The following is a 27668-nucleotide window of genomic DNA, read 5'->3' as shown; positions in this document are numbered from 1 at the left end:
TTGTCACTGCCGCCTGCTCCCCCCGATGCCTGCCCGCTCTCCCTGATGCCAGCCTTCTCCCAATGCTCAGTTGCCTCTCCTCTCACTCATCCTTGATGCTGCCCCTGACACTCACTCACTCCCCCACCTGTCATCCTTGCTTTGCTCACTCACCTCCCGCCAACCCCCTTGTCCTCTTGCCACCCCCCAGGCACCCATAGTCCCCACCCCAACTCACTAGCCTCAGCTTACCAAAGTCCCTGGTAAACAGCCACTCAGCTCATCCCACCTCTTCTCCTTGTCATGACAACCATCCTCCCCCAAATGCCCTGGCATCCATTCCTGGACCCCATGCCATCTGATCACCTCCATCATAGTATACCTACTTTAATTGCCATATTGCAGTCTCTCCCTCAGGACTACTCCTTGTGAGTAAGTCCACTGAGAATTTAAGTTCTAAGATAATATCATCTGCAAAGCACCTACAGAACTAGGCACTGTGCAAAGGCCATAATTATTTGATCTGTTGGTTTTAAAATGTTTTATTATGATAATTACGTTTTATTATCATTGCCATAAGCTACCCTGTGCTCCAGTTTGGAGGACAGGTGGGATATAAAACTATCAAATAACAAAATAAAAGTAAAAATAAAATAAAAATAAATAACAAGAGCCAGATGCTGTACAAAATGCATGCACAAACAGAACGTGTTTAACAGGCTTGCAGTCTAATTGAAATTCCCCCCACCCCGCAGCAAGATAAAAATCTAACTAAAAATAAGCTAAACACCAGAGGAGGTCAAACATAAGTAGATATAGGCCAGCTGAAATAAATGAGTGAATAACAACAACAACAATATAGAAAATAAGAAGGGATTTTACATTATACTTTGCCAGAGGATTGGTCCATCTAGCCCAGTAGTCAACACTGGCTCTCCAATAGCTTGGGCTGATAGAGGAATGAAGGCTTTTCCAGTAGGGGTGGGAAGAAATTAAATTCAGCTGACATTTAAGGTGACCTCCTCAATTTGCACCTTCCAAAACAACAAGCGAACCGAAGCCCCTCCATCCTACGACATTCACATTTTTCCAAATTTTGCAATGCAGTTCTCCAGCCAAGTAATGTGTACAAAAACGCACATACTGTGGTAGAAGTACACATAAAAATGTGTATTATTAGTAAAAACACTAATATGTATTGTATTAGGGAAAATTGCCTTGCAAAAATGTGTATATTAGGGAAAACTGCCAGTGTCCAATTGTCTGGATACTGCACTTTAAGAAGGACGCAGAGAACAGGTTCAGAGAAGGGCAACAAGGAAGATCAGGGGACTGGAAACAAAGCCCTATGAGGAGAGAAACTGAGGGGAGATACGATAGCACTCTTTAAGTACTTGAAAGGTTGCTGCACAGAGGAGGGCCGGGGTCTCTTCTCGATCGTCCCAGAGTGCAGGACACAGAATAATGGGCTCACATTATAGGAAGCCAGATTTCAACTGAACCTCAGGAAAAACTTCCTATGACCTAGGGAGATGGTGGGCTCTCCAACCCTGGAGGCATTCAAGACTAGGCAGCTGGACAGCCTCCTGTTGAGGATGCTTCAAGTTGGATTCCTGCACTAGCGGTGTGTGTGGACTCGAGGGTCTTTCAAATGTACTACTCTATGATTCTATGAAATTCACACTAAAATGCTGATGAATTTTCATGAGGCCTTTTTTGGGGGAAATCACAAGCTGATGTGGAGAACTGAAGGTTGGAAAAAAGAGAAACTGGGAAAAACAAAATGGACAGATTTTCCCTTTTCCTAGCCTCACCAGGCACTGCAGCTGAACTCTTATATGCAAAGCATGTGCTCTACCACTCCAATTCTATTAAACAAATATCAGCTCATAAAAGATTTCCAAGTGGCCTCAGACCAGCATGCGCAAAAAGTGCATTGCCCATTAGTTCTCTCTATGGATGTTGACGTATCTCTGGGAGGCCCTTCTCCTACATGCTTCCTTCTTCTGAAATTCAGAGATGGTTGCATGTCAAACAGGGCCTACTTTGTGGTGACACCCCTCTGGTGGAACTCTTTGCCTAGCGAGGCTGCCAACCTCACCTACATGGCATCTTTTGAAGGCCATCTAAGACCTGCCTTTGGTTGACTGTTGCTGTCGTTTCCAATTCTGTCTGATGGGCTGTCTGACTTGACTGCCCTCTATTGTTTTCAAAGTTTGTAAATGGTTGTATTTTACACTGTGCTTTCAGATGTATTGCCAGCCTCCTCATGAGCCCTTGTCGGATCAGCAGGGGAGCCATAAAACTTTTAGGAAAAAAGCCTTCAGCCACAATTGTGCGTTTGCTTACTTGCCCTTCTAATCTTGCCAAAATCAATGAGACTGATGTACAACTCACTGCATTATTGAAATTTTAAGATTTTGTGACAAATCAGTTCAGACCCAGCAAGTACAAAAATGCTGACTGGGCTGATTAAAAAAGACCCTGGCATGCTACTTTAATTCCTAGGTGCGCACAGTAGATTGTATTCTGCCAGAGAGCACAGTGGAAAGTAATGGCACTAGAGCTCAATTGCTATGGAAAGAAAATAAGCTGTTTCTAACTTCACATGAATCATAAAGGCAGTTTTCGTATTAATAAAACATACCACGTGTAAAATTAATAGTAAAAAAGGGTTGCTGTTGTATCGGCAGAAATCACACACACAGGCTGAGGAAAAGTTTAAGACACATTGTAAATTTATTGCTGGCCCAAGTCCCAGAGCAACCCATGAATATAAACAGCTCCAGATGTTCAGAGCGCTTCATGAATCAGTTTACAGATTATACAGGGTTCAGCTTCATTACTAGGAAAAACTAGGCATGACTACAGTGTGCTAAGACACTGCTGCAGCAACTAGACACACCTCCTTACCAACTTTAAACAAGGATGGGCAGGCACCCTTCTTGCGTGGACTGAGTGACACTGCGGAGAGTATGCACGCAGACGAGCACTCCTTTTCAGAGGGACCGTGAGAGCCCATTGCGCTTGCTGCACCATCTCCTACAAATCCATGGAGAGGGCAGCTGGACCACCCCAGTGAGGTCCTCCTCCACAGGAGGAGGGGGGGCTGTGCGGGGGCGGCAGCGGAGTGGGCAAAGGAAGGGGGCTGAAAGGTAGGCAGAGAAACATATTCCTGACTGGGATAGGCATCCTCACTGGTAACTGGATCTATAGGGGCGGAACTGTGGCTGGCTGCAGCATGAGAGCTCACAGATGCCAGCGTGCCTGAAGACACTTCGCTGGTGTCATCTTCCTGCTCAAAGTCCGATGACTCCTCTTCGTTCTCGCTGCCCCATGCCTGTTCCGCAGGGCTCATGACACTCCTAAAAACAATCAGAACTGCTCTTCAGTTTATCCTGCATACAGACCCTTTGAGCTGGGAGGGGGGCACCTTTTCCAGCACAACAGCTGCTTCCCCTTCGGGCAACCTGCCAGGGGTCACATGCCACTGGTGGGTGGGGCTAGAGGCAAAAGGAAGGAAAAGCAATGAATGTGAATTTTACCTTTAATGTAGAAACTAGCCTGCTACTGCACATCCACACCTCCCTTTCTATCCTTCAGGCAGGCAAGCAAACAGCATTAGCAGAGTCCGAGGATGAGGCAAAAGCACTCAAGGTGGGTGCAAAGTGGTGCTTGTGAGGAGTGTGGTATGTGGCTTGTGGAGAGCCCCGAGTGTTTTAATAGTGCTTTCTTTGCTGAGAGAAGACAGAAACCTGCTTGCTATAACTAAAGCTTTATTATGAGAACGCTTACAGGATCTACCATGCTTGCTCAGGCTCCTCCCACCAGACCTTCACCCTAGAGCTCAGCCTCCAGATCTCCATGGCAGTCTCCCTGCAGTTCCCCCTGCTCGATGGAAATGCTACCTATTATAACACTGAGGGCCACATAAGGCCTGAGGTTCCCTATCTTTGCTCTGTTTTTCTTGATGTTACAGCTAAACTAGGGATGGATGGATCTGTCTATGTCTGCTGTCTCTCTTTTGCACATTCTTACCCGTAACTCCATTCAGCTCCTGAAAACATAGTTTCCAGAAACAGCACAAAGAATATTTAAAATATAAGGGTGGTATTCGACACAAGAAAACCCACTGAACTTCGTGGAAATGACTAACTTAGGTTCAGTTATTTCAGTGGGTCTACACTGAGTAGGACTTAGTTGAATACAAGCCTGAGTTTTTAAACAGTTCCCACGTGGTCTTACCGGATATGTATGTATGTCTACGTTCCAAGTATTCTCATAACATGCTTCTGAGAAATCAGGCCTCCCCCTCTTAACTCCAGTTCCCCTCACTCTGATTCTTCAAGTAGCCAATTAATGGACCAGCATCACCTTTGGTTCCTCTCTCCTTTGAGCAAATAACTGCACAGCAGCCAGAACCTGCTCAACAAGCTGAAACAAGATAAATTATTCAGCAGAGGCTATTGCCTGCTTCAGATTAAGTGAAAACTACTAAATGGTTTTTGAACTCCTCAGCAGAGCAGGCTCCAAAGTGAATGCCATTAACAATTGTCTGGATCCATCAGCATTTGAGTGCAGGGCAAAAACTATCACAAACCCTTAGCAGAACACAAAGGTGGCTGGAGAGTACAGAGAAGGTACACAGACAATTTAGAGAAAACAAAAAGAATACCTTGCTGAAAAGCACTTTGTTTTTTCCTTTGCAAGAAAATTAGTTTTCAAAATATCCTTCTTCCTCTTTAGCTCACTAATGAATAGCATACATTTCAATTAACATTGCAGTCTTGGTATATAAACACCTTGGCAGAGATATTCCTCACAGAACCATTTCATTAACGTCTGTAAATTTGTACCAAATTAATTGTGTGAAAGACAAGGGCCCCTTCCCCTTATCTTTTCATTGGCTGTTTAATGAACATGCTTAACAAGAAGCATTTAGTTCTTAATTGGCATCTTGTGTAACAAAGGTGGTTTCAGAAAGATGCCAGCAGACAGCTAATGAAACCACCAAAAAAGGAGGATTTCACTGGATCTTCTCTGGTTTCCTTCCAAAATAAACTAAAATAGTCCAAAGGTGGGGTCAAACCTTGATTTAAAAAGATTGCCAATATTCAGATAGAGTGATTCAGAACACATATTAAGAACACTGCTGAATCAGACCACAGGTGCATCTTGCCTGGCACCCTCGTTCTCACAGTGACCAACCAAAGAAAGGCAATAGCCCTCTCCCAGGGTTGCTGTCCTGTAACTGGAATTTAGTGACATTCTGCCTCTGAATATTTATTTATTAAATTTCAATACCGCCCCATAGCCGAAGCTCTCTGGGCGGTTTACAAAAATCAATATACAATATATAATACACAATTAAAAGGAAAAATGTATCACATTTTAAATAAACGTAAGTAAGCCATAAATCTCAACTATGTACATAATGTAACAGAATAAAACAAACCGAACATAACAATTATAAAAATATCTAAGAATATTCTCCAATGTCCCATTGTGCTTCTCCCCACCTAACCCCATCTTCCATAACCAATAGCACTATAAACATTTCTTCCATTGTCTTTTCTCCAAGACAACCCTAAGACGACGCCAAGTGCGACGCTAAGTGAACACTCTTAGAACACTCTTCAAATTCCTGAAGGGCTCTCATCACACAGAAGGGGGCAAAGACTTGTTCTCTGCTGTTCCAGAGGGCAGAATTAGATCTAACTGGCTTAAGATACAGGAGGGTAGAATTTAATAGGAATATTGAACAGTAGAAAGTTCTTGTTCGTAAGAGCAAGTCAACAATGGAATCAATTACCTAGAGCCAGGATGGAGAACTTGAGGCCTTCCAGATGTTGTTGGACTCCATCAGCCACAGCCGGCATGGCCAATGATTAGGGATGATGGGAGTTACACACCAACGACATCTGGTGGGCTGCAGGCTCCATGTCCCTTACCTAGAGGGGTGGCGGGCTCTCCCTCACTGAATGGAAATGGAATTGGACTGCCTTCAAGTCGATTCCGACTTATGGTGACCCTATGAATAGGGTTTTCAAGGTAACCGGCATTCAGAGGTGGTTTTACCATTGCCTTCCTCTGAGGCTGAGATGCAGTGACTGGCCCAAGATCAACCAGTGGGTTTCACGGCTGTGTGGGGATTCAAACCCTGGTCTCCCAGGTTGTAGTCCAACACCTTAACCACTACCCCACACTGGCTCTCATATCTTCAAGCAAAGGCTGAAGAGCCATCTGTTGGGGATGTTTTAGCTCTGGATTTCCTGTACCAGCCTTTCCCAACTAGTGGGCCACCAGGTCTTTCCTGACCATTGGCAATGCTGGCTGAGGCTGATGGGAGTTGTGGTCCAACATCATCTGGTGGCCCACTAGTTGGGAAATGCTGTCCTATACCATGCATGGACTAGGTGGCCTACAAGGTTCCCTCTAGCTCAGGGGTGGGGCACCAGTGGCCCTCCAAATATTGCTAAGCTACAATTTGCATCAGCCCAAGCCAACATGGCCAAAGGTCAAGGATAATGGGAGATGGAATCCAGCAACATCTGGAGGGTCACAGATTCCCCACCACCTCATTCAGCTATTGTGGCAAATAGCCGCTGACAGACCCATCTGGATTATCCTCCATGAATTTGTCTAATCTCCTTTTAAATAACAACAACTATTATTATTAGTATTATTTGCTGCCCTTCCTCCCAGTAGGATCATTTCATGGGATTGTGAATGCAAAGATGGAAGGTGTCCTTTCTTTTGACTGTACAAACAAGTTCTTACTTACCACAAGGGAAAGGGGTCTTTTCCATGAGACAACTCCAATCAGTCCCGATAGCAGCACCTGAAATCAAGTCAAAAGGGTCAACAGAAAGGTATAAGGCATATTTATCATTCAAATCAGCAATAGCATCTGGTCCATTCAAGAGGCATGTTTTCACTGTCATTCAAAAAAAAAAAAAGAGGAGAGGAACCAGTGACAAGTTAGGGTCAAACTACACATTACGACACGGGGAGCCTATATGATGTCCTCCAAATGTTGTTGGATTATAATGCCCATCATTCCTGCCCACTGGCCATGCTGGCAGGGGTTGATGGGAGTTGGGGGAACAACAATGGCTACCCTCACGTTACAATAATTTGCTTTTGGAAAAGTGTACTTAAATTTGTCAAGAAAAAGCAACCACAGGACTCCAATCTGGAACATGCTCCTGAACTGACGCAGGGCTCCTTGCCTTTCCCCCACTTGCTGTTTCCCCACCCCAGGGTGCTGTTTCCTGAGAACAGCACCTCTGAAAGCAAAGAGCAGCAGGAAGTCAGAATGTGGGCCTCAATTGAGACCAAGAGCACGTTCTGACTTGAGAACCTACACCGTTTCAAATTGAAGAAGTTCAGCTAAAGCACATTTTTTAAAAAAAACATTTTTTGTGATAATGTATAGTATCTGCCACCTCCCAGCAATATTTTTCACCAGATGGCCCAACCAAACCAATTATTTGAAATAAACAGTTGGGTTTTAAGTCCAATAACTAGAAACTGTTTTTTGTGCATCATAAAAAATAACAGTCTGTGCCTGCTGTAAAACATGATGAAGAATGATGATAGATTGCACATACATGAGCCAGGATCAAAAGTGTGAATGGAGGCCCTGTTTTAATCATATGGGACACGCAGGCTCAACTCTCCTCAAGCATGTCCACAGGTGCAGGTCAGCTGACATCCTGCTCTGGGTCCTTCTACTTGTGGTAGTTCAGCAGGGGGATGAATGGGGGAATGGGCTATTTTCCACCATTGCTTTGGAGCTTCCTCCATTCAGGAGGTCCATTTGGCACACCTATTCTTCTGTTAAAGACCTGTTTCAGAGTTTTTGGGGTTGAGGGCTGGTGTTTTTGTCAGCTCTCTTCCCACCTACTGGAGGATTCTCTTGCTTGATTTATTTTTTCTGCCTTGTTGGTAATGTATATTTATCACTTTTTCCCTTTTATCCCTCTGCTGGATTGTTTTATCTTCAGTTTTGAAACCGTGTGAGTCACTTTGGGATATGATTTTTCCTAACTTAAAAACAAGCTATAAACATTTTACAATTCATTTACTTTTGACACGCAGAATGCAATGTACAGTTCTTTGGATCCTGGTCACTTTTGCTTTCTTTTGCAATTTTCTCTTTTCTCTTTCTCTTTGCAAAATTGATAGATACTACATTGAAAGGGGCATAAACATATCACAGGGCAAAGTGCTTGAATACCAGTTGCTGGGGATCACAAACAAGAGAGTGCTATTGAGCTCCTATCCTGCTTGTGGGCTTCCTAGTGGTATGTGGTTGGCTACTGTGAGAACAGGATGTTGGACTAGATGGACTATTGGTCTGGCTCCCGCCCAAAGTACAACAGCAGAGGTACTTACTTTTGAGTAACAGAAAGACCTTTATTAAAGCAAAGTATGAGACAGGTGCAGCAGTGGGCAAGAGCTAACTCAGTCCCAGAGTGCCTACGAATGGGATGGAGGAGTTAACCAAGCCTAGGAGCAAAGCCAGGAGTCTAGAATCCAAGAGGAGGGCACAAATTTCAAAGATGAACGAGAGCAACAACCTTGTCCCAGCAAGTGCTCACTTCCACCTGGCCAGCTTTATGGCCAAGGTGGGGAACACTCTCTACTCGCAAGAATTAGCCTTGTGAGAACGTCTAGCCTGCAGGCACACCCTCTGCCAAGGCGAGCACATCTGTCCCCACTGGCAAAGGCATCACCTGGCCTTGGGTGACCACCCCAGACCTATCTCCTCCTCTGAATCTTGTTCAGCCACCCCGGGCAGGAGCTCTGAGCTCTCCCCAGTCTTCAGCAGCGCTCCTTCCCTCGCAAGGAGGGAAGGGGAAACTTGAACTCCTGCATCAGAATAACCATCTGACAAGGGATGGCTTTCCCTAGGTAGGCTCTGCTCTGCTATCTCAGCCCCCCATCCCCATTCCTCTTCATCTCCTCCTTTAGCTTTCTCCAGAGCTTGCAATCTCAGGTCTGGAAGGTGCTGAGTGACTTGTGACAGGCCACTGGCCGGATCCTGCAGGGGCCTTTTGATGTTCTCATGTTCCCACTGGAAGCCTGCTGGGAGGGAAAATGATGACTGGGTAGGAAAGACTCATCCGACTGGCCCCAACCACATAATTAGGAACATGCAAAGCTGCCTTATACCAATATACCTCCATAATGGTCTATCTAGGTCCATAATGGCTGTCAACAGTTTCAGGCCCAGAGTCTCTCCCAGCTCCACCTGGAGATGCTGGGGATTGAATGTGGGGCCTTCCGCATGCAAAAGAGGTGCTCTACCACTCACCTATGACACCAACGTGATCCACCCATGTGTGAGTTCTCTTTTACACACACCCCTGTAAAGTCCTCTGCATCATACTAAAGTGGCTCCCACATAATTGTGTGTGCACTTCTGTGTGTCTGAGAGACCTAACAAAGGTATCATAGGAGAATTTGAACAGTGTAGCAAGTGCCTACCTAAAACCTAAAGAGTAAAAATGTCTTCTAGAATTGTTTTGTAATTACCTAAGCAGCTGGCTAAATTAAACAGGGCAGGTATCATTAATGACAACCAACTAAAAGTAAACACATGCCTGGGAGCCCTTGATGCAGAAAAGCATGTCGAGATTTTTTTAAAAAAAGGTATATGTCATATCAAAATGTTTACAGACTTATTGGAGAGTTTTCTGACCAGCAAAGGATTAGCTTTCATGCTCTGGGGCCTGCAAATTCTACCACTTCAGCAATCGTGGGGAAGGGCCTTAGTTCAGTAGGAGACCGTCTGCCTTGCATGCAGAAGGCCCCAGGTTCAATCCCCAGCATCTCCAGGTGGGGCTGAGAAAGGCTCCTACCCTGAACCGTGGAGAGCCACTGCCAGTCAGTGTAGACGGTATTGAGCTGGATGGGCCAGTGGTCTGATATAAGGCAGTTTACTATGTTCCTACTACACTGGAAAACATTTATGGCTTTCAGCCAAGACAATGCATGTAAGAAAACTCACTTCCCTATTTATTTCCTAACACTTCTCCATTCATAAATTTCTAGCAGCTTTTCTAGTAATAGACGAGGACTGGCAAACTAAGCAAAGATTTGGACTCAGAGGGAAAGAGTTGAAGCACAGACAAAAAGTATTAAAATTCACCCCACCAATGCCACCACCAAGATGAAAAACTATTCAGTGCATGCTTGTCCATAAACTTGTGCTTTGCAGTGCCTGCCTGCATCTTATGCACTAGCGCTCCCTTATTACTGAAACGTTACCACATTAATGTAGATTTCTGGATGACAGCCAAGTGAGAGAAGAGCAGAGAATTTCTCTTTGCAGTTAATTAAATTTGCTCACATAGCTAGGAGAGCCTGTTATTACTGTTACGATAACGGTCCCAGGGCTGATAATCCTGTAACGCAGCATTGCTTTCAGGAAGGTGAAATGACAGGGTGAGGCAGTTCAAGAGAAGGCATGACAGCTACATACTCTCAATTAAATAAGTGATCTGGCTGAAAGTGTAAGGTCATACTTAAAAAGAAACCTGAGCAAGATAACAGGGTATTATAGTGTTGCAAATAATTCTGGTGTGTGTGTGTGTGTGTCCTTCCCCACCTCTAATTCCTACACAACACCGAAGAGATGCTAAGCAAATAACTCACTTTCCAACCCCAGGCACAACATTGGCCTACCTTGAAGGTTGTTGAACACAAATTGTACATTCTCTCGTTTTCATGGTTAGCTGGTATTTTAACAGCCCTGTGACACATCCAGAGCAGCCTTTTATCCTGCTCTGCAGTAGCCATAGCTCTTTGGAAGAAGAAGTGCTTTGCATGCAGACGGTCTCATGTCCCTGCTTCTCCTCCTTCACCAGAGTGGACTTGCTGGTTAACTGTCTGATCAAATATTTTCAACTGGCCGTGGTCAAATACTGTATGAAGCTATAATACATGAAGAATTGGCTGGCTGCCTAGACAGCACAGCTGTTTTCAAACACTGATGTAAGTGTTTATTTTTAATGCTACTTTTTCAATGTTACTTTTTTACTGTTGCTTTGCTTTATTTCTATTTCAATCTAATTTAAAAAAGGCATCACAAACCCTGGTGCTTCAGGAGAATCCTTTGCCGGTATGCAACCATACCGAACTTAACTTTGTTAAAACTTATAATAAATTCATTATGGTTCACATCCAATTAAGACATACTATAATCAATGAACATGATTAACTTGAGTCCACTGAATGCACTTTATTTATTTAAGAAACCTTATTAACAGTGTAATCAAAACATCTCTCAATGGTGTACAAAAATAGTAAAATAATTATCAATAATTTATTTATTTATTTATTATTTGATTTATATTCTGCCCTTCCTCCCAGTAGGAGCCCAGGGCGGCAATTTACAGATAAAAATCAACAGAATTTAAAAACAAGTATGCTTAAGTGAATTTTGTGTCTGGTGGCCTTACTGGAATTAAAAAAAAGTGATAGGTCTAATCTGAGTATAATTTGGGCTGCAATCCAACGCACGTCTACTCAGAAATAAGATCAATTGGGTTCAATGGGACTTATTCCCAGGTAACTGTGCACTGGATTGCAGCCTTAGTTGAAAACAACTTTCTAGGTTGTATTAGTCTTACTCAGAGTACGCCCATTAAAATTAATGGACAATTTAGGCCCATTAATTTCAATTGATATACCTTGAGTAGCTTAGCTGACTACAAATTCAACCATATATATTTTTTAAAAACTCTGTATTTCACAATATTGGTTCACTGCTCTGTTTTTCTAATTAACATAAATATAAAATATGTTGATCATCAAAGTTCCCCCCCTTGTTCTGACAAAGTTAATGCTTTAAGAATACTTTACCATCATTTGTCCAATACTTGACTGTCTAATTAACCAATTTTTTCCGGACAAAATGCCCAATCCTGTCCTTCACAAATCTTTCCTGGAAAATTAATGTGAACTTTTAATTAGGGATGGAGAAGAAATTGGTTTGATCGTATTTCAAAGTGAACTGAATTAATTTGTCAGACTGATGGGAACGCAACTGATCGGAATGCAGCTATCAATTGGATTATGCAGTTCTCTGACTTTTGCCATATCGTTTCAGTTCCAAAAAATGTGTATTTTATATTAAAAAAGTACAACAATGTGTATTTTAGGGGGAAATTCATTGAAAAGAATACAAAAATGCATATCTTAGAGGATCAATGCGTTCAAAATGTGAACTTTAGGGGAAAGTGAAGGGTATGAGATGCCTTTCTCACACTTTAAAAAACAACAACAACAACGGAACAAAACAAGCTTATGACTGATTACACACATAACTGACACCAAATGGGAATAGCCTGATCCATTCATCTCTACTTTCAATTCATATGAAACATTTCCTACACAATATCATACTGCAGGAAGGCACCCTTGTCTACAACAAAATTGCACTGACATCTAACCTTTGAAACATATCCAAGGAGTCAGCAGTTCAAGACAAAGGATGGAATTCTTAAATTAATGGGCTTTAGCATCACTGCTGACAGCAATTATGGCAGAGCAGCAGTGAAACCGTAGTCTCTTAGGACAGTGATCCGAGCTCCCATTAGCAGACTCTCAAACAGCCTCATGGAAAATCAACACTTAAATTCCACTTTCACTCCATAGCTGGCTGTACTCCTGAGGCCTCTGTTAACCCTAAGGCCATTCATCGCTTACTGCACTCAAGTTTCCAAGAGGGTCTGAAAAAGTGGATGGCGCCACTTAGCTGTTCTGAACTTGCAGCGAGTGAGAAGCAAGTCCGACTGCTTTTCATGGGACATATTTCTTCAGACACACAGTTCAGTTTGCAGCCTAAATGTTACATCAGCCTTCCCCAACCTGGTGCCCTCCAGATGCTGTTGAACTATAACTCCCATCATACCTGGCTCTTGGCCATGCTGGGTGTGAGTTCCTGGAAGCTGGAGTCCAACAGCATCTGGAGGGCACCAGGTTGTGTCCTTCAACTGTAGTAATGCATCTTGCTTGCCTGGATGAAGGCTAGAGAGATGTATGTGGGTATAGAAACCTCGAACTTTGGCGTGGCTGGAATGTAGCCTACTGTACAAAACTAAGAGTTTCATCAATTGCTCAACCCACTATTGCCTCTGGTCCCACCCACTTTTTGCCTCTGGCCCTAAACACAACTGGAAGGTTGCCCATCAAGGAATGTAGCCTTATGGGTATCATGGCCCCGTCAGAGGACTCCTCAGATGAGGACGACTCGGGAATAACAGCAGCAGACCCAGGAGCAGCAGGAGACACGGAGGAGCCTCCTGAGAATCCAGCTCCTTCTGCCCCTCAGCTGCAGAGCACCCCAGGGACAGGAGAGGCCCTGCAGCCAGACACAGACAGTGAACAGGATACTCCCCCCTCACCTGCAGAACGTAGACAGCAGAAGGTCAGGCAGAAGAGAGGCAGGCCTGTCTCCTTAAGGCCCAAACGCTGAGGGCTCACACCTGCTGTCCATCCTGCTCTTTATAAGGCACACCCTGGCTGCAGCCTGTTGCTGACTGCAACGTCAGGCGTGGCTTTGTGTAGACCTAGTTTCCCTGCAGCATCTCTTTGACTGACCTCCTTGGCAATTGATCCCGGACCTCCACTGACCTCGCTTCTAGACTTCTGACTCGGCAAGTACGCTTCGGATAGGCCTGGCAGATTTACAACCCGACTGCTGGCTAAGGACTTTCCTTCCCTGCCAAAGACCCAGGAATTTCCAGCCCCCCCTGACACTGCTGATGCAGTGTAGAGCTGACAATGGTAAATAAGGTCCCTCTTCCTCCCAACAGAGAGGAAGGCACCCCAATGCTCAGATGGCAGCTGGGACATGTAGTCTTAGTCACTTCCTGGACTTGCTGGTCATGCAGATAGAAGCTTCTGCGTCCCTGGACAGGAGCATCCAGAGAAAAATCTCTGAAGATTCTATCAGTGGGCAGGTTTGGGTAAAAGCCGTTGGCTATCTAGATTAGGAATGGGGAGAAATTCAATTTGGTTCACATTTAAAGCTGAATTTATCAAATTCGCTCTTTCCAAAACAATATGAGAACTGAAACATAGCCATCCTTCAAACTTCATCATTCTTCGAATTCTATGGTGCAGTTCCCCAACCAATGTTTACAAAAATGCATATATTAAGGGAAAGTGTAAATATATGTGAAAATAACATACAAAATTAGGAGAAATTACTTGCAAAAATGTACACGCTAGTCAAAACTGCATACAAAAATGTGTTTAGCGGGGATACTGGCACTAAAATGCTGGGGAATTTTCAGGAGGATTTTTGCTGCAGAAACAAATTTAACATTGGAAAAATGGGAAACGGAGAGAATCAAAACGGACAGCTCTCTTCATCCCAACCACGCCCTCCTGGTATATTTAAGGATTTGGCCATTTGACAAGCCTCTGCTATGTCTCTCTCTTATGTTTTCCTAAACTACCCTTTAGCTATCTTTCTTTTTTAAAAAAAGAAAAAGACTAAAACCTGCCACCCCTCTACAGTTGATCTAGGTACATTTCCAAGGGCTGAAAGGGCAGCAAAACAATTCAGTCCTTCGCCATAACCACTGAGAGCACGCTGCTTTCCTCCCAAAATCCATTTTGGCCTCATCTGCTATATACATAATAGGGCACCATCTTCTCCTCTTTCCCCTGCCTTTTCTATGATTTCTCTTTCGGCTAAAAAAACCTCCACACATGCACCCCCCAAAAAAGTATTTGTTTTTACAGAACATTAATTCTATTATGTGCACATCAAATTAATGAAAAAGCTATCAGATTATAATTATGCAAACTCATTTGCGGAACTCCATGCACTCAAAAGCATCATGAATCGCAATGTAAATTAGCAAAAGTATATATATATATGTGTGTGTCTGCAGTCTGCACACAGATGCACACAGAGAGACATAGTCTGCTCCTGACTCCCACACAGATGTGAAATATTAACACACACACAGCTTGATCAATTTTAAAGACAATTCAGACTCTACTATGCTGTTTTGGCAGATCAAGATAATTGCCATATAACACTACAATGTGACAACAGCCACACAGATTGTGTTTGGTTTAGACTGAAGGGGTACGCTCCAAGGAGTAAAATTGTTAATGGCTTCTGAAGAAAGAACCGTGTGGTAAAACTGTGGTAGAGGAGGAAAAATGGCAGGCTTTGAGTTGAGGCTGAGTCACAGGCACCTATCCAAGAAGATCCAAGAGCCAGGAAGGAGGAGTTCTGCCAGGGAGTAAAAGTCAAGGGATGGAGCTGGAAGTCAGAGGCTCGATCTGCACTATACATTTAAAGCAGTGTCATGCTACTTTAAACAGGCATGGCTTCCCCCCAAGAATCCTGGGAACTGTAGTTTGTTAAGAGTGCTAAGCATTGTCATGAGACCCCTATTCCCCTCACAGAACTACAACTCCCAGAGTCCCATGGGAAGAGAGATTAATTGTTCAACCTCTCTGAAAGCTGTAGCTCTATTAGGTGAATATAGGTCTCCTAACAATGCTCAGCACCTTTAACAGTTCCCAGGATTCTTTGAGGAATCCATTACTGTTTAAAGTGCTATTCACGGATAGGCAAAAAGCCTTGCGTTTTAAGAACGTACCTATAGCCCACAGATATTTCTATCAAACTTTAAAAAGCAGGGAAATTGGGCAGCAATAGTGAATGCACCAGGGGAGCAGGAGACCTGACCTCCTCTCTGAGATATTGGACTGCCCTAGAAATTTGTCCAAATGCAAACACCATTTGGGTTGCCCAAATGCTCAGAGGCACATGTCACCAAATTCTTCCAAACTACACAGGAAGTGGATTGGACTGTGAAAGATCAACCCAAATTGTCTTTGCATTTTGACAAATTTGTAGGATAGTACAATATCTCAGAGAGAAAGTCAGGTTTCCTGCTCCCCTGGTGCATTCACTATACCTGCCAAATTTCCCTGCTTTTTAAAGTTTGATAGATGAGAAGACATGATACACTAGAAAAGACAATAATGCTGGGAAAAACAGAAGGGAGTAGAAAAAGAGGAAGGCCAAACATCAGACGGATTTATTCCATAAAGGAAGCCACAGACCTGAACTTACAAGATCTGAACAGGGTGGTTCTCAACAGATGCTCTTGGAGGGCGCTGATTCATAGGGTCGCCATAAGTCGTAATCAAATTGAAGGCACATAACAATAACAACAATAGGTACATTCTTAAACTGCAAGGTTTTTTTGCCTGTTAGTGAATTTCTCTGCTTTTTAATCTGGGAGGTAAGAAATGGAATCCTGTGCAAGTTTGCTGAGAACAGACTATCATTTGCATGCTTATTGAGTTCAATGGGATTTACTCCTGTGCAATCATGCTTAGGATAGGTAAAACTGACCATGGGGAGGGAGGCCTGGAGTGGGCAGTGGAGGAGGAAAAAGGAAGAGGGGAGGGGAGGGAGAAGGGAGGAGGAAGGGAGAGGAGAGGGGAAGCATGGGAAAGGCAGGTCTGATCATTTGCATGTTTACTGTGTAGTGGGATTTACTCCCATGCAATCATGCTTAGAATAGATAAAACTGACCATGAGGAGGCAGGCATGGAGTATGCAGGAGACAAGGAAAAAGGAAGAGGGGAGGAGAGGAGGAAGGGGGAGGAGAGGGGAAGAAGGGGAAAGGCAGATCTGATCATTTGCACGCTTATTGAGTTCAGTGGGATTTGCTCCCGTGCAATTATGGCTAGGATAGGTAAAGCTGACCATGGGAGAGGAGAGGGAAGGAGGAAGGGGAGAGGGGGAGCAGAATGGGGGGGAGAGGGAAGGAGGGGATTGGAAGAACGGGGAGGGATGAAGGAAGGGGAGGGAAGGGGCGAAATGGAGGTGATGGAAGGGAGGAGGAGGGGAGGGCAGGTTTGATCATTTGCATACTTATTGAGTTCAATGGAATTTACACTTGTGCAATCATGCTTAGGATAGGTAAAACTGACCATGTGGGAGGGGGAAGGAGAGGATTGGAAGGGGATGGGGGAGGAGAGGGGAGGGGTGAAGTGTTATGGAAATTTGTATATATATGCAAAGTGTTTCAGCAGTCTGAGCTGTGTGTGTATCAGTGTGTGTATTTACCTAAGCAGGAAGCTTTTACCCTACATTTAGATCACTGAGAAGAGTTAGTAAAATAAGAAAAGCTACTTTATTTATAGAAATAGCAGAAGATAGGAACGGCACATCTGGTTCTAACTAACTAATTTGGAGGTGCAATGTCCAGACTTGGGTATTGTCCTCCTGGCTCAGGAAAGACAGAGATGTGTCCTCTCTCCTCGGACAGTCAAAGAAAAACAAAACAAAGGAAGGAGGGGCAGATAAGCTTCCCTGAACATATCAGTTTACAACGGAAGGAAGTTAGACAGAGCACAGGTAAAGGTAGGAAAGCCTAGCCAGCTGAAGGACACTAACTCTATCTTCTCTTTGGAATGCAAGTAGAAGAACCCAAACAGGAGTTGCTCTTGCCCCACTTCCAGCATGAAGGAAGGGGAAGGGAAGGGGCAAGAGGGAGGGGATAGAAGGGAGGGGAGGGCAAGTTTGATGATTTGCATGCTTTTTGAGTTCAGTGGGATTTACTCTTGAGCAATCATGCTTAGGATAGGTGGAACTGGCCTGGGGGAGGGGCAAGGAGGGGAGGAGACTGGATGGGTGGGCACTGGGCAGAGCAAGAGCGGGAATTCTTACTGAGCATGCCCGACACTATCATTCAGTTCAATGCAAACTTTCTTAAATTAATTAAAAATCATCCAGGCATTTTTTTTAACTTTAAAAATGCAAAAGATGAAGGTCCGAGTATGGGGCAAGGTCAGTAATAGGATTACAGGTACTCTGTGAACATGGCTGATTTTTAATTAATTTCAACAAATTATGAGAACTCTGACAGAAAAATGTCCAACAGGAGTCTGTTTTCCCCCCTCTCTTTTTACACTTTGAACTCTCTATTCTCTCAGACTGTTTTGTGTATCTCCATGAAAATTTAGAGGGCTGTTAAGCAAGCGTTTCTGAGTTCAGGACTATAAGCTTTGTAAGGCTCTGTTTTGAAATGAGCTTATGGGAAGCATCAGAATGGCATGTGGGTATTTTCAATTTAACATTGTGGAATGCGAAAAATCCATGCTGACTATAGTAACAGCCACTCTCATGGCTGTATCATAATATGCTTGGCTGTTGATGGGAGTTGTAATCCAAAACATCTGGAGACCACCAGCTTGGCGAAGACTACTCTAGTGCCAGGAAGACCACTATTCAAGTAAAGTCTTGGCCCAAACAGGAATCCTGTCAAGGAAGACCCTATGTCCATCCAGGGTGGATGGAGAGTCCAAAGCCTGAGAGTACTTCACTGCTCCAGGAGATACTCCAAACCTCAGCTTTGTTGGCTCATTCCCTTGGCCTAGGAGAAACCCTGCTGCAGGCCTATGCTTAAAACCCTGCCAGGGAGTCATAATGAAGCCGTTTAATAAAGCTGTTTGTTATCAACACCTTTGTTGAATCGTAATATAGCAGTCTAGTTTCAACAGTTCATATCAAGCCCCTTGTGCACTGGGGAGGTTGGGGTTATGTGTTTAATTAAAGTCACAGTTGCCAGGAGGAATGGAGTAGAATTTTGTTTGGGCTGCATTTTAAAACAAACTGAATTTAAAATTCCATTTTATTTTTTGAACAAGTTCTATTTTATTTTGCTGCACTCCAATGAGATGGGAACATTTGCTACTCTTTGGGGGTTTTACTGCTAGGAAACATGCTTTGGTGCCTGTAGTAACAGTGGGAGCAGGGCAATTATATTATATTGCAAAAAAACAAAAAGTGATGTTGCTGTTTCATAAATTACACAAGCTGAGGTTTTGTTTACCAGCCCATTCTCTGAATATTTGAATTGAAAATATACTAGCGTTATTTTAAATGCAATATTTTTAATAGGTGGCATGGTTTGCATTCTTTTTTTCTTTCTTTCAAGAGTGCAAAGGAATAGAAATTTTAGTATAGCTTCTCCAAAACCTGGCAACTATTCATTCTTCTCTGCCATCATGTAGATTGAAAAATATATATGTGTTCTGAACCAAATTCTCTGAATTAGCTCAAGCAGAAAGATCACTGCTCATTTAGGTGGTATTAAGAAGAGACTGGATGGCCATCTATCAGGAATGCTGCAGTTGTAAAGGTGTGAAAAAATGGGAAATGGGGGGGCAGTATTTCCCATTTCCACCATTTTTTCTGTTTTTTTTAACAGAAAAAATAGGAAAACAGAAAAATTGGTTTTCCCTTGAATTTTCCAGTCCGTGCCCCCCCCCCGGTCTTCACATCTCTATGTAGTTGTGAGATCCTTGCACTGATTGAAGATGTTGGATTCCATCCGCACAAGCCAGCACAAACAGCAGTCTGGGATGATGGAAGTTTTAGTCTGTCACCATCTGGAAGCCCAAAGGAGAGCAGCTCCTGGAGTTAGGGAACTGAACTAGTTAATTGCTAAGGTCTCTTCCAACTCTAAATTGTATGATTCAGACGATTTCTTGCATGCTGGAAGTCCCATATTCAATCCATGGTGGTTACAGTTGATAAAATCATAACACTGGATGGCACCTCAAAGATCACAGAATTGTAGAGTTGGAAGGGGCCTGTAAGGCCATCAAGTCCAATCCTCTGTTCAGTGCAGGAATCCAAATTAAAAGCATACCTGACTGATGCCTGTCCACCCGCCTCTTGAATGCCTCTAGTGTTGGAGAGCCCAACACCTTCCTAGGTCATTGGTTCCATTGCCGTACTGGTCTAATGCTTAGGAAGCTTTTCCTGATGTTCAGCCAAAATCTGGCTTCCTCCAACCTGAGCCCATTATTCCATGTTCTGCACTCTGGGATGATTGAGAAAAGACCCTGGCCATCCTCTTGAGGAGTGCTATCATATCTCCCCTCAGTCTTCTCTTCTCAAGGCTAAACATGCCCAGTTCTTTCAGTCTCTCCTCACAGGGCTTTGTTTCCAGTCCCCTGATCATCCTCGTTGCCCTCCTCTGAACCTGTCCCAGTTTGTTCTGAAGTGTGATGTCCAGAACTGGACGCAGTACTCAAGATGAGACCTAACCAGTACTGAATAGAGGGGAACCAATACTTCATGCGATTTGGAAACTATACTTCTGTTAATACAGCCTAATATAGCATTTGCCTTTTTTTGCAGCCACATCACACTGTTGGCTCATATTCAGCTTGTGATCAACAACAATCCCAAGATCCTTCTCGCATGTTGTATTGCTGAGCCAAGTATACCCAATCTTATAACTGTGCATTTGGTTTCTTTTTACTAGGTGTAGAACTTTGCACGTATCCCTGTTGCTTTCAGCCCAATGCTCCAGCCTATCAAGATCTCTTTGTATTTTGTTTCTGACTTCCAGGGTATTCTCCCAATTTAGTATCATCTGCAAATTTGATAAGCATTCCCTGCACCTCCTAATTGAAGTCATTAATAAAAATGGTGAAGAGCACGGGGCCCAGGACTGTGCCTTGCAGTATCCCCCTCATTACCTCCCCCCAGTTTGAGAAGGAACCATTGATAAGCATTCTTTGAGTACGATTCTGTAGCCAGCTGTGGATCCACCTGATAGTTGTTCCATCCAGCCCACATTCAGCTAGCTTGCTAATCAGTATATTATGGGGCACTTTGTCAAAAACTTTGCTAAAGTCAAGATATATTATGTCCACAGCATTCCCACAGTCTATGAGGGAGGTTACCCAATGAAAAAATGAGATAAGATTAGTCTGGCAGGATTTGTTCTTAACAAATCCATGTTGGCTGTTAGTAATCACTGCATTGTTTTCAAGGTACTTTTAGATTGGGTGCTTTATAATCTGCTCCATACTGCTGGTCTAGATCACCTAGTCCAACCCAATACAGGAAGTCCACTGTACCCCTGAGAAGCAGCCATCCAGCCTCTGCTTTAACAATCTCGAACGAAGAGGAATCCACACTTTCTGGGGCCGTTTGTTCCACTGGCACTTATACACAGTCAGGAAGTTCTTCCCAATGCCTAGTCCAGGGGTAGCCAGTGTGGTGTCCTCCTGATGTTGTTGGCCCAGAACTCCCATCTTCCCTGACCACTGACCATGCTGACTTGGGCTGATGGGAGTTGGAATCTACCAAAATCTGGAGGACACTGCACTGGCTACCCCTGGCTCAGTCTAAATCCTTTTGCTTGTAATTTGAGCCCATTGGTCCAGATCTTGACCTCTGGAGCAACAGAAAATGAAGGTGCTTCAGCATCTGGAAAGGGCCTTTGATCCCAAATAGTTTTCTGAAGAAGATCCACAAGCAGATCTCCCACCATGCGGGAGAAGATATAGATCTGTAGTAGAGCAGATGCTTGGCATGAAGAAAGTCCCAAATTCAGCCCCTAGCCATATCCAGTTAAAAGGAGGTGGGAAAGAGCTCCCACTGCCTGAGACTTGGAACAGCTGCTGCCAAACAAACCAGCCAACATTGGGCTTGGTGGGCAAATTGTTTTACTTGGTATAAGGCAGCAGCTTATGTCCATCCAGTCTACTCCTCTTTCCAGCAGCAGCCATGCATGGGTCAGATGCCCCCTCCCTCTTGTTTATGCTCAGGATTCAGTATTTAGAGGTATAAGAGGACCTGTAACAAAATGGTGCAGCACAGAGTGCTTCTGTTCAGAGTTTCAGGTTGCCAGACACACTCTCTTCCAGGATATTCCATTCCATTTGCCCCACCCCCCACAGTTTCCCCTCTCCTTCTCAATAGCAAACACTGTGCTGTTTGGAGCCCCCTGGGTTTTTTGGGGTTTTTTACACTTCAGCAAAACATAAGGTTCCCCCAAACCAAAATGGCACACACATGCACACACACATATGTGGGCATGGATGGTGCCATTTTGGCTACCTAAGCAATTGCATCCAGAGAACTGAAATTGCAATTTGTTCAGCTTCTGCCCACCTACCTTCATTGTCCATCCAGCACCCTCCATTCCTGATTATATACTTCGCCACGTAATCTAGCTAGGGATGGGCCGATCTGTCAACGTCAGTTTCTCATTCTTTTGACCTTAAGTTCTGTTCTCCAGGTTTCCACATCAATTTGCCAATTCATAAAAGAAAAAAAGTCCTCATGAAATTCATCATCACTTTAGTGTGAACTTCTCCTAATATACACATTTTTGTATGCAATTTTGCCCTCATATGCACATTTTTCCAAAGCAATTTCCCCAATATAATGCATGTCTGTATTTCATTTTCATTACTATATGCACATTTTAATGCACACTCTACCCTAGTATATGCATTTTTGTGCAAATTACTTGTCTAGAGTACTACATTGCAAAGTTTAGAGAAGTGCAAATGTCAAAGGATGGCTTTGTTTTGTTTTGCGTATTGTTTCAGAAAGTGCAAGTTAGGTAGGTTCGCCTTTAAATCTGAACTGAACCTAGCACAGGAGCCTTGAACCCCTCCAGACTTAGGATCTATCTTGAATACCAAGTTATAATATGGGAACCAGTTTTAATTCACCTTCTCTATTATCTCAACCTCTATCCATCCATCTCTCCCTTCCTCCCCAAAGGATAAATGTAGCAGTACTTCCACACAACGCACTTGCCCAAAGGCCCATTGACCCACAAGAAAAGTGAATCAGGGGATGTAGTCAGTGAATGGAGTCAGAATTGATGGTGGGTGGAGCTAGAGCCAAAGCTAGGAGGAGTCTGAGGCACTACAGGATTGTATGCCTCTCTTTTTCTCTGTCTTTGATGCTACCCCACCAACTCTTGCTTTCTCTCTCTCTGCCACCTTGTCTCTGTAGCTGAGGGGTGTAGTCATCCTGGATCTCGAGGGGTCATAGACCCCTTATTCTTTTGAGAGCCAGGTCCCAGGAGGACCCTATATTTCCACCATCCTACAAGCCAATCAGCATGAAAGGGGAGTGTGTGAGCCAACGAGAAGAGTCCAATGAGTGTCAATAGCAAGTATGTCTTTGTTAGTTCCTTCTTCAAAAAGCCAAGCCAAGTTGTGGCGAGTGAGGGAGAATTCTGTAACTGCAGAAGAAAAGACAGTGAGTCCTGATGATAGCATCCCATCTACTTCATCAAGCAGTTTTATAGTAGCAGGAGATAAACATTTAGACATTGAGTTCAGTAATTCAAGCACTATCTCTGACAGCGAGTGACTATCATCAAAGGGTGACAGTGGCAGAGAATCAGAAAGGGCCAGATTTTTCTATAATTTTAAAAGGTTGTATAACTTTAGAAGGAGAGTGGCTGTGAGGGAGTGTGGTTGTGACTGTCATGAAGGGACCCTGCACTTCTGAATCTGCCACTACACTACTGCTGTAGCATGCATGGAATTAGGACCACTTGAAATTAGGCCAAGGACCCCAAGTGCCCCACCTCAGTACTAACTGAAAATTACCTGTAGCAGAAACATCCCAGGAAGAGGCAGGTATGTCCACCCCCGCTGGGACACTCCCATGTTCAGAGTAGGAATAAAACAGGATATGCTGCCTTTTCAGCACCATGTAGCCCCTTGCACAGCTTTTATTGAAGGGCTCAGGAAATGTAAGTAATCTCAAAAATTAGAGCCATCTAGATGTGCTCTGAAAATAATTATGGGTGGAGGGAGGTTGCCACAATTCTACACAGAAAAATCATCTACCAATATTATACCTATTTTACAGATGGGAAGCAGATAGCAGCCCAACATGAAAAAAATAAACAGGATGTGAACTCACGTCTCCCAGATCCCATTGAAAACACTCAAGCAGTCATGCATTTCTCATGAGATACCTTAAGGTCTCAAATTGCAAGCACAGCATTCACCTTTATACTCCAAAACTGAAAGAAAAGAGACACCCTTGAAGCAGGAAGCAATACCTCATCACAATCAGTGCTGAAACAGCCTCCTTGCTACAATCAGTGGCATGTAATTAGAACTCATCATTCTTGCCACGCACACAAAATCTCGTTGTGCAACTGTACCCTTCAGAGCGGCTGCTTCTTTAAAAAATGTACTCAGAAAAGTTTTTTGTTTTTTTTTAAAGAACATTTGGATTCAAAAACATTTAACAAGCTGAAATAATCTATGCCTCTAAGGCCACTGTCACAATGCAATTCCTTTTTAATTTGGAGCATGAAAGTGGGGGAGGGGGGCCAGGTGAACCTCAGTCTTCCTCACCTCTACAGCTTTTATTTCCAAGATCTCTGCCCTGGTTTTCCTCTCCCTCTCAGATTCCTTCCTCCATGCCAAGATTCAGCCCTGCCCAGTTACAGTACCTGGGGTCTCCTAAAAGAAATAACAGGAACACTTCATCTCCCTCCCTTGTGCCTGCCCTGGTCCTATGTAGAATCTGAGCAGCTCAACCAATGGCAGCCAAAGACCCTCCTGCCTGTTCTATCTTTTGTGACATCAGGGAAGCTCAGCCAATCAGAGGCTTTACTACCACTGCCACCACCACAAAATTCCCAGTGCACTGTAGTCTACAGCACCCTTATTCAGCCTTGGGTTCCCAGAAGTTGTTGGACTACAACTCCCATCATCCCTGACCACTGGCTAAACTGGCTGTGGATGATTATAGTCTAACAATATCTACAGCTCTATTTCTCCCCTAATCCTCATGAAGCACTACAGTTCAACTTTGTTTACAGTGCAAATGTTCTTCATTCACAACAAAAAGGAAACTTTAAAAATAAAATCCCACCAGCAGCTTTTAAAATCTTCGACTATGACCTTGTACTCCAACATTATTTTCTGGTTTGGAAAAGCCACACTCCTGTTTATTCAGGTGAAACGTACAGATATAACACAAAGAGGCCTTTCAGAAAGCCAAATGCCCAGGCTTTGATCTAAAAATCTTTAGAGGACAAAAGGCAAAGAGCAGGAGAGAACAATCTCTTTGGATGAGATGAGAATCAGCAGGTACACTACCTAGAAGCAAATCAAGAGACTTCAGCTTAAAGGACTCTTATCTTGGGGTGAAATACCATTTAAGGACACCAACAGGAGAGAGAGAAAAAAAGCAAGAAATGCTGTTTCATCCAACAGAAACAACACTAAGGTCTAGCAAAGCTTGCAAGGTGGCCAACTGTGCCAGGAAAACTAGGGTGTTTTTTTTTACAAGTGACATAGAAAATGTTTTTTGCATCCAAGTAGATGATTTGATCAGCAGAAATTAGCAAGCAAAGAATTCTATGGCATGTTGTTTAAATGTTAGGCCTGACTTCAACATGCACTATCCATGGCTGCCCTGGCTAGTGGCATCTGCCCTGGGCCACCCTTTAAACCAGGGGAAGCCAACATGGTGCCAGATCGTGTTGGACTCCAACTACCTATGCTTCTGAAAACCAGTTGCTAGAAGCCACAGGAGGGGGTGCTCTTGCACTCAGGCCCTGCTTGCAGGATTCCCATGGGCATCTGGTTGGCCACTGTGAGAACAGGAGGGTGGACTAGATGGGCCAGCAGGCTCTTCTTATGTTCTTATGGACTAGAAAGGCAAGACACTTGGGCAAGCTGGCCCCATCCACCAGCTGTGCTCATGCATGGAAGATAGGCATCCTGCAAGAATGAGATATAAACAACTTCCAAGTTAGACTATAATACTACTGCACTCTATATAAGGCAGCCCGTGAAGGTGGTTTGGATATTTCAATTGGTCCAAAATGAACATAAGAACATAAGAAGAGCCTGCTGGATCAGGCCAGTGGCCCATCTAGTCCAGCATCCTGTTCTCACAGTGGCCAACCAGGTGCCTGGGGGAAGCCCGCAAGCAGGACCCGAGTGCAAGAACACTCTCCCCTCCTGAGGCTTCCGGCAACTGGTTTTCAGAAGCATGCTGCCCCTGACTAGGGTGGCAGAGCACAGCCATCATGGCTAGTAGCCATTGATAGCCTTGTCCTCCATGAATTTGTCTAATCTTCTTTTCAAGCCGTCCAAGCTGGTGGCCATTACTGCATCTTGTGGGAGCAAATTCCATAGTTTAACTATGCGCTGAGTAAAGAAGTACTTCCTTTTGTCTGTCCTGAATCTTCCAACATTCAGCTTCTTTGAATGTCCACGAGTTCTAGTATTATGAGAGAGGGAGAAGAACTTTTCTCTATCCACTTTCTCAATGCCATGCATAATTTTATACACTTCTATCATGTCTCCTCTGACCCGCCTTTTCTCTAAACTAAAAAGCCCCAAATGCTGCAACCTTTCCTCGTAAGGGAGTCGCTCCATCCCCTTGATCATTCTGGTTGCCCTCTTCTGAACCTTTTCCAACTCTAGAATATCCTTTTTGAGATGAGGTGACCAGAACTGTACACAGTATTCCAAATGCGGCCGCACCATAGATTTATACAACGGCATTATGATATAGGCTGTTTTCTTTTGAATACCTTTCCTAATTATTGCTAGCATGGAATTTGCCTTTTTCACAGCTGCCGCACACTGGGTCGACATTTTCATCGTGCTGTCCACTACAACCCCGAGGTCTCTCTCCTGGTCGGTCACCGCCAGTTCAGACCCCATGAGCGTATATGTGAAATTCAGATTTTTTGCTCCAATATGCATAATTTTACACTTGTTTATATTGAATTGCATTTGCCATTTTTCCGCCCATTCACTCAGTTTGGAGAGGTCTTTTTGGAGCTCTTCGCAATCCCTTTTTGTTTTAACAACCCTGAACAATTTAGTGTCGTCAGCAAACTTGGCCACTTCACTGCTCACTCCTAATTCTAGGTCATTAATGAACAAGTTGAAAAGTACAGGTCCCAATACCGATCCTTGAGGGACTCCACTTTCTACAGCCCTCCATTGGGAGAACTGTCCGTTTATTCCTACTCTCTGCTTTCTGCTTCTTAACCAATTTCTTATCCACAAAAGGACCTCTCCTCTTATTCCATGACTGCTAAGCTTCCTCAGAAGCCTTTGGTGAGGTACCTTGTCAAACGCTTTTTGAAAGTCTAAGTACACTATGTCCACTGGATCACCTCTATCTATATGCTTCTTGACACTCTCAAAGAATTCTAATAGGTTACTGAGACAGGACTTTCCCTTGCAGAAGCCATGCTGGCTCTGCTTCAGCAAGGCTTGTTCTTCTATGTGCTTAGTTAATCTAGCTTTAATAATACTTTCTACCAGTTTTCCAGGGACAGAAGTTAAGCTAACTGGCCTGTAATTTCCGGGATCCCCTCTGGATCCCTTTTTGAAGATTGGCGTTACCTTTGCCACTTTCCAGTCCTCAGGCACGGAGGAGGACCCGAGGGACAAGTTACATATTTTAGTTAGCAGATCAGCAATTTCACATTTGAGTTCTTTGAGAACTCTCGGGTGGATGCCATCCGGGCCCGGTGATTTGTCAGTTTTTATATTGCCCATTAAGCTTAGAACTTCCTCTCTCATTACCACTATTTGTCTCAGTTCCTCAGAATCCCTTCCTGCAAATGTTAGTTTAGGTTCAGGGATCTGCCCTATATCTTCCACTGTGAAGACAGATGCAAAGAATTCATTTAGCTTCTCTGCAATCTCCTTATCGTTCTTTAGTACACCTTTGACTTCCTTATCATCCAAGGGTCCAATTGTCTCCCTAGATGGTCTCCTGCTTTGAATGTATTTATAGAATTTTTTGTTGTTGGTTTTTATGTTCTTAGCAATGTGCTCCTCAAATTCTTTTTTAGCATCCCTTA

At 43.8% G+C, this 27668-nt stretch overlaps 1 protein-coding gene across 4 annotated transcripts in view; it reads right to left on the bottom strand.

Annotated features, from left to right (window-relative positions):
- Positions 1–27668, bottom strand: part of ENTREP2 (endosomal transmembrane epsin interactor 2) — a 414039-nt gene that overhangs the window by 214208 nt on the left and 172163 nt on the right. For 2 of the 4 annotated variants that reach the window (XM_061595016.1, XM_061595021.1), the window contains one exon: positions 6764–6820. The exons of 1 other annotated variant lie outside the window; for it this stretch is intronic. In XM_061595016.1, coding sequence (XP_061451000.1) covers positions 6764–6820 — 57 coding nt within the window. Of the gene's footprint in view, positions 1–6763; positions 6821–21959; positions 22053–27668 lie in introns of those variants that run through there. One more of the 4 variants, XM_061595018.1, reaches the window with a different exon arrangement.

This window comes from Rhineura floridana, chromosome 14 (assembly GCF_030035675.1).
Source record: "Rhineura floridana isolate rRhiFlo1 chromosome 14, rRhiFlo1.hap2, whole genome shotgun sequence".
NCBI classification, from domain to species: domain Eukaryota; kingdom Metazoa; phylum Chordata; class Lepidosauria; order Squamata; family Rhineuridae; genus Rhineura; species Rhineura floridana.
The sequence above is the reverse complement of the archived record's forward strand: the minus strand, read 5'-3'. Positions and strand labels throughout refer to the sequence as shown.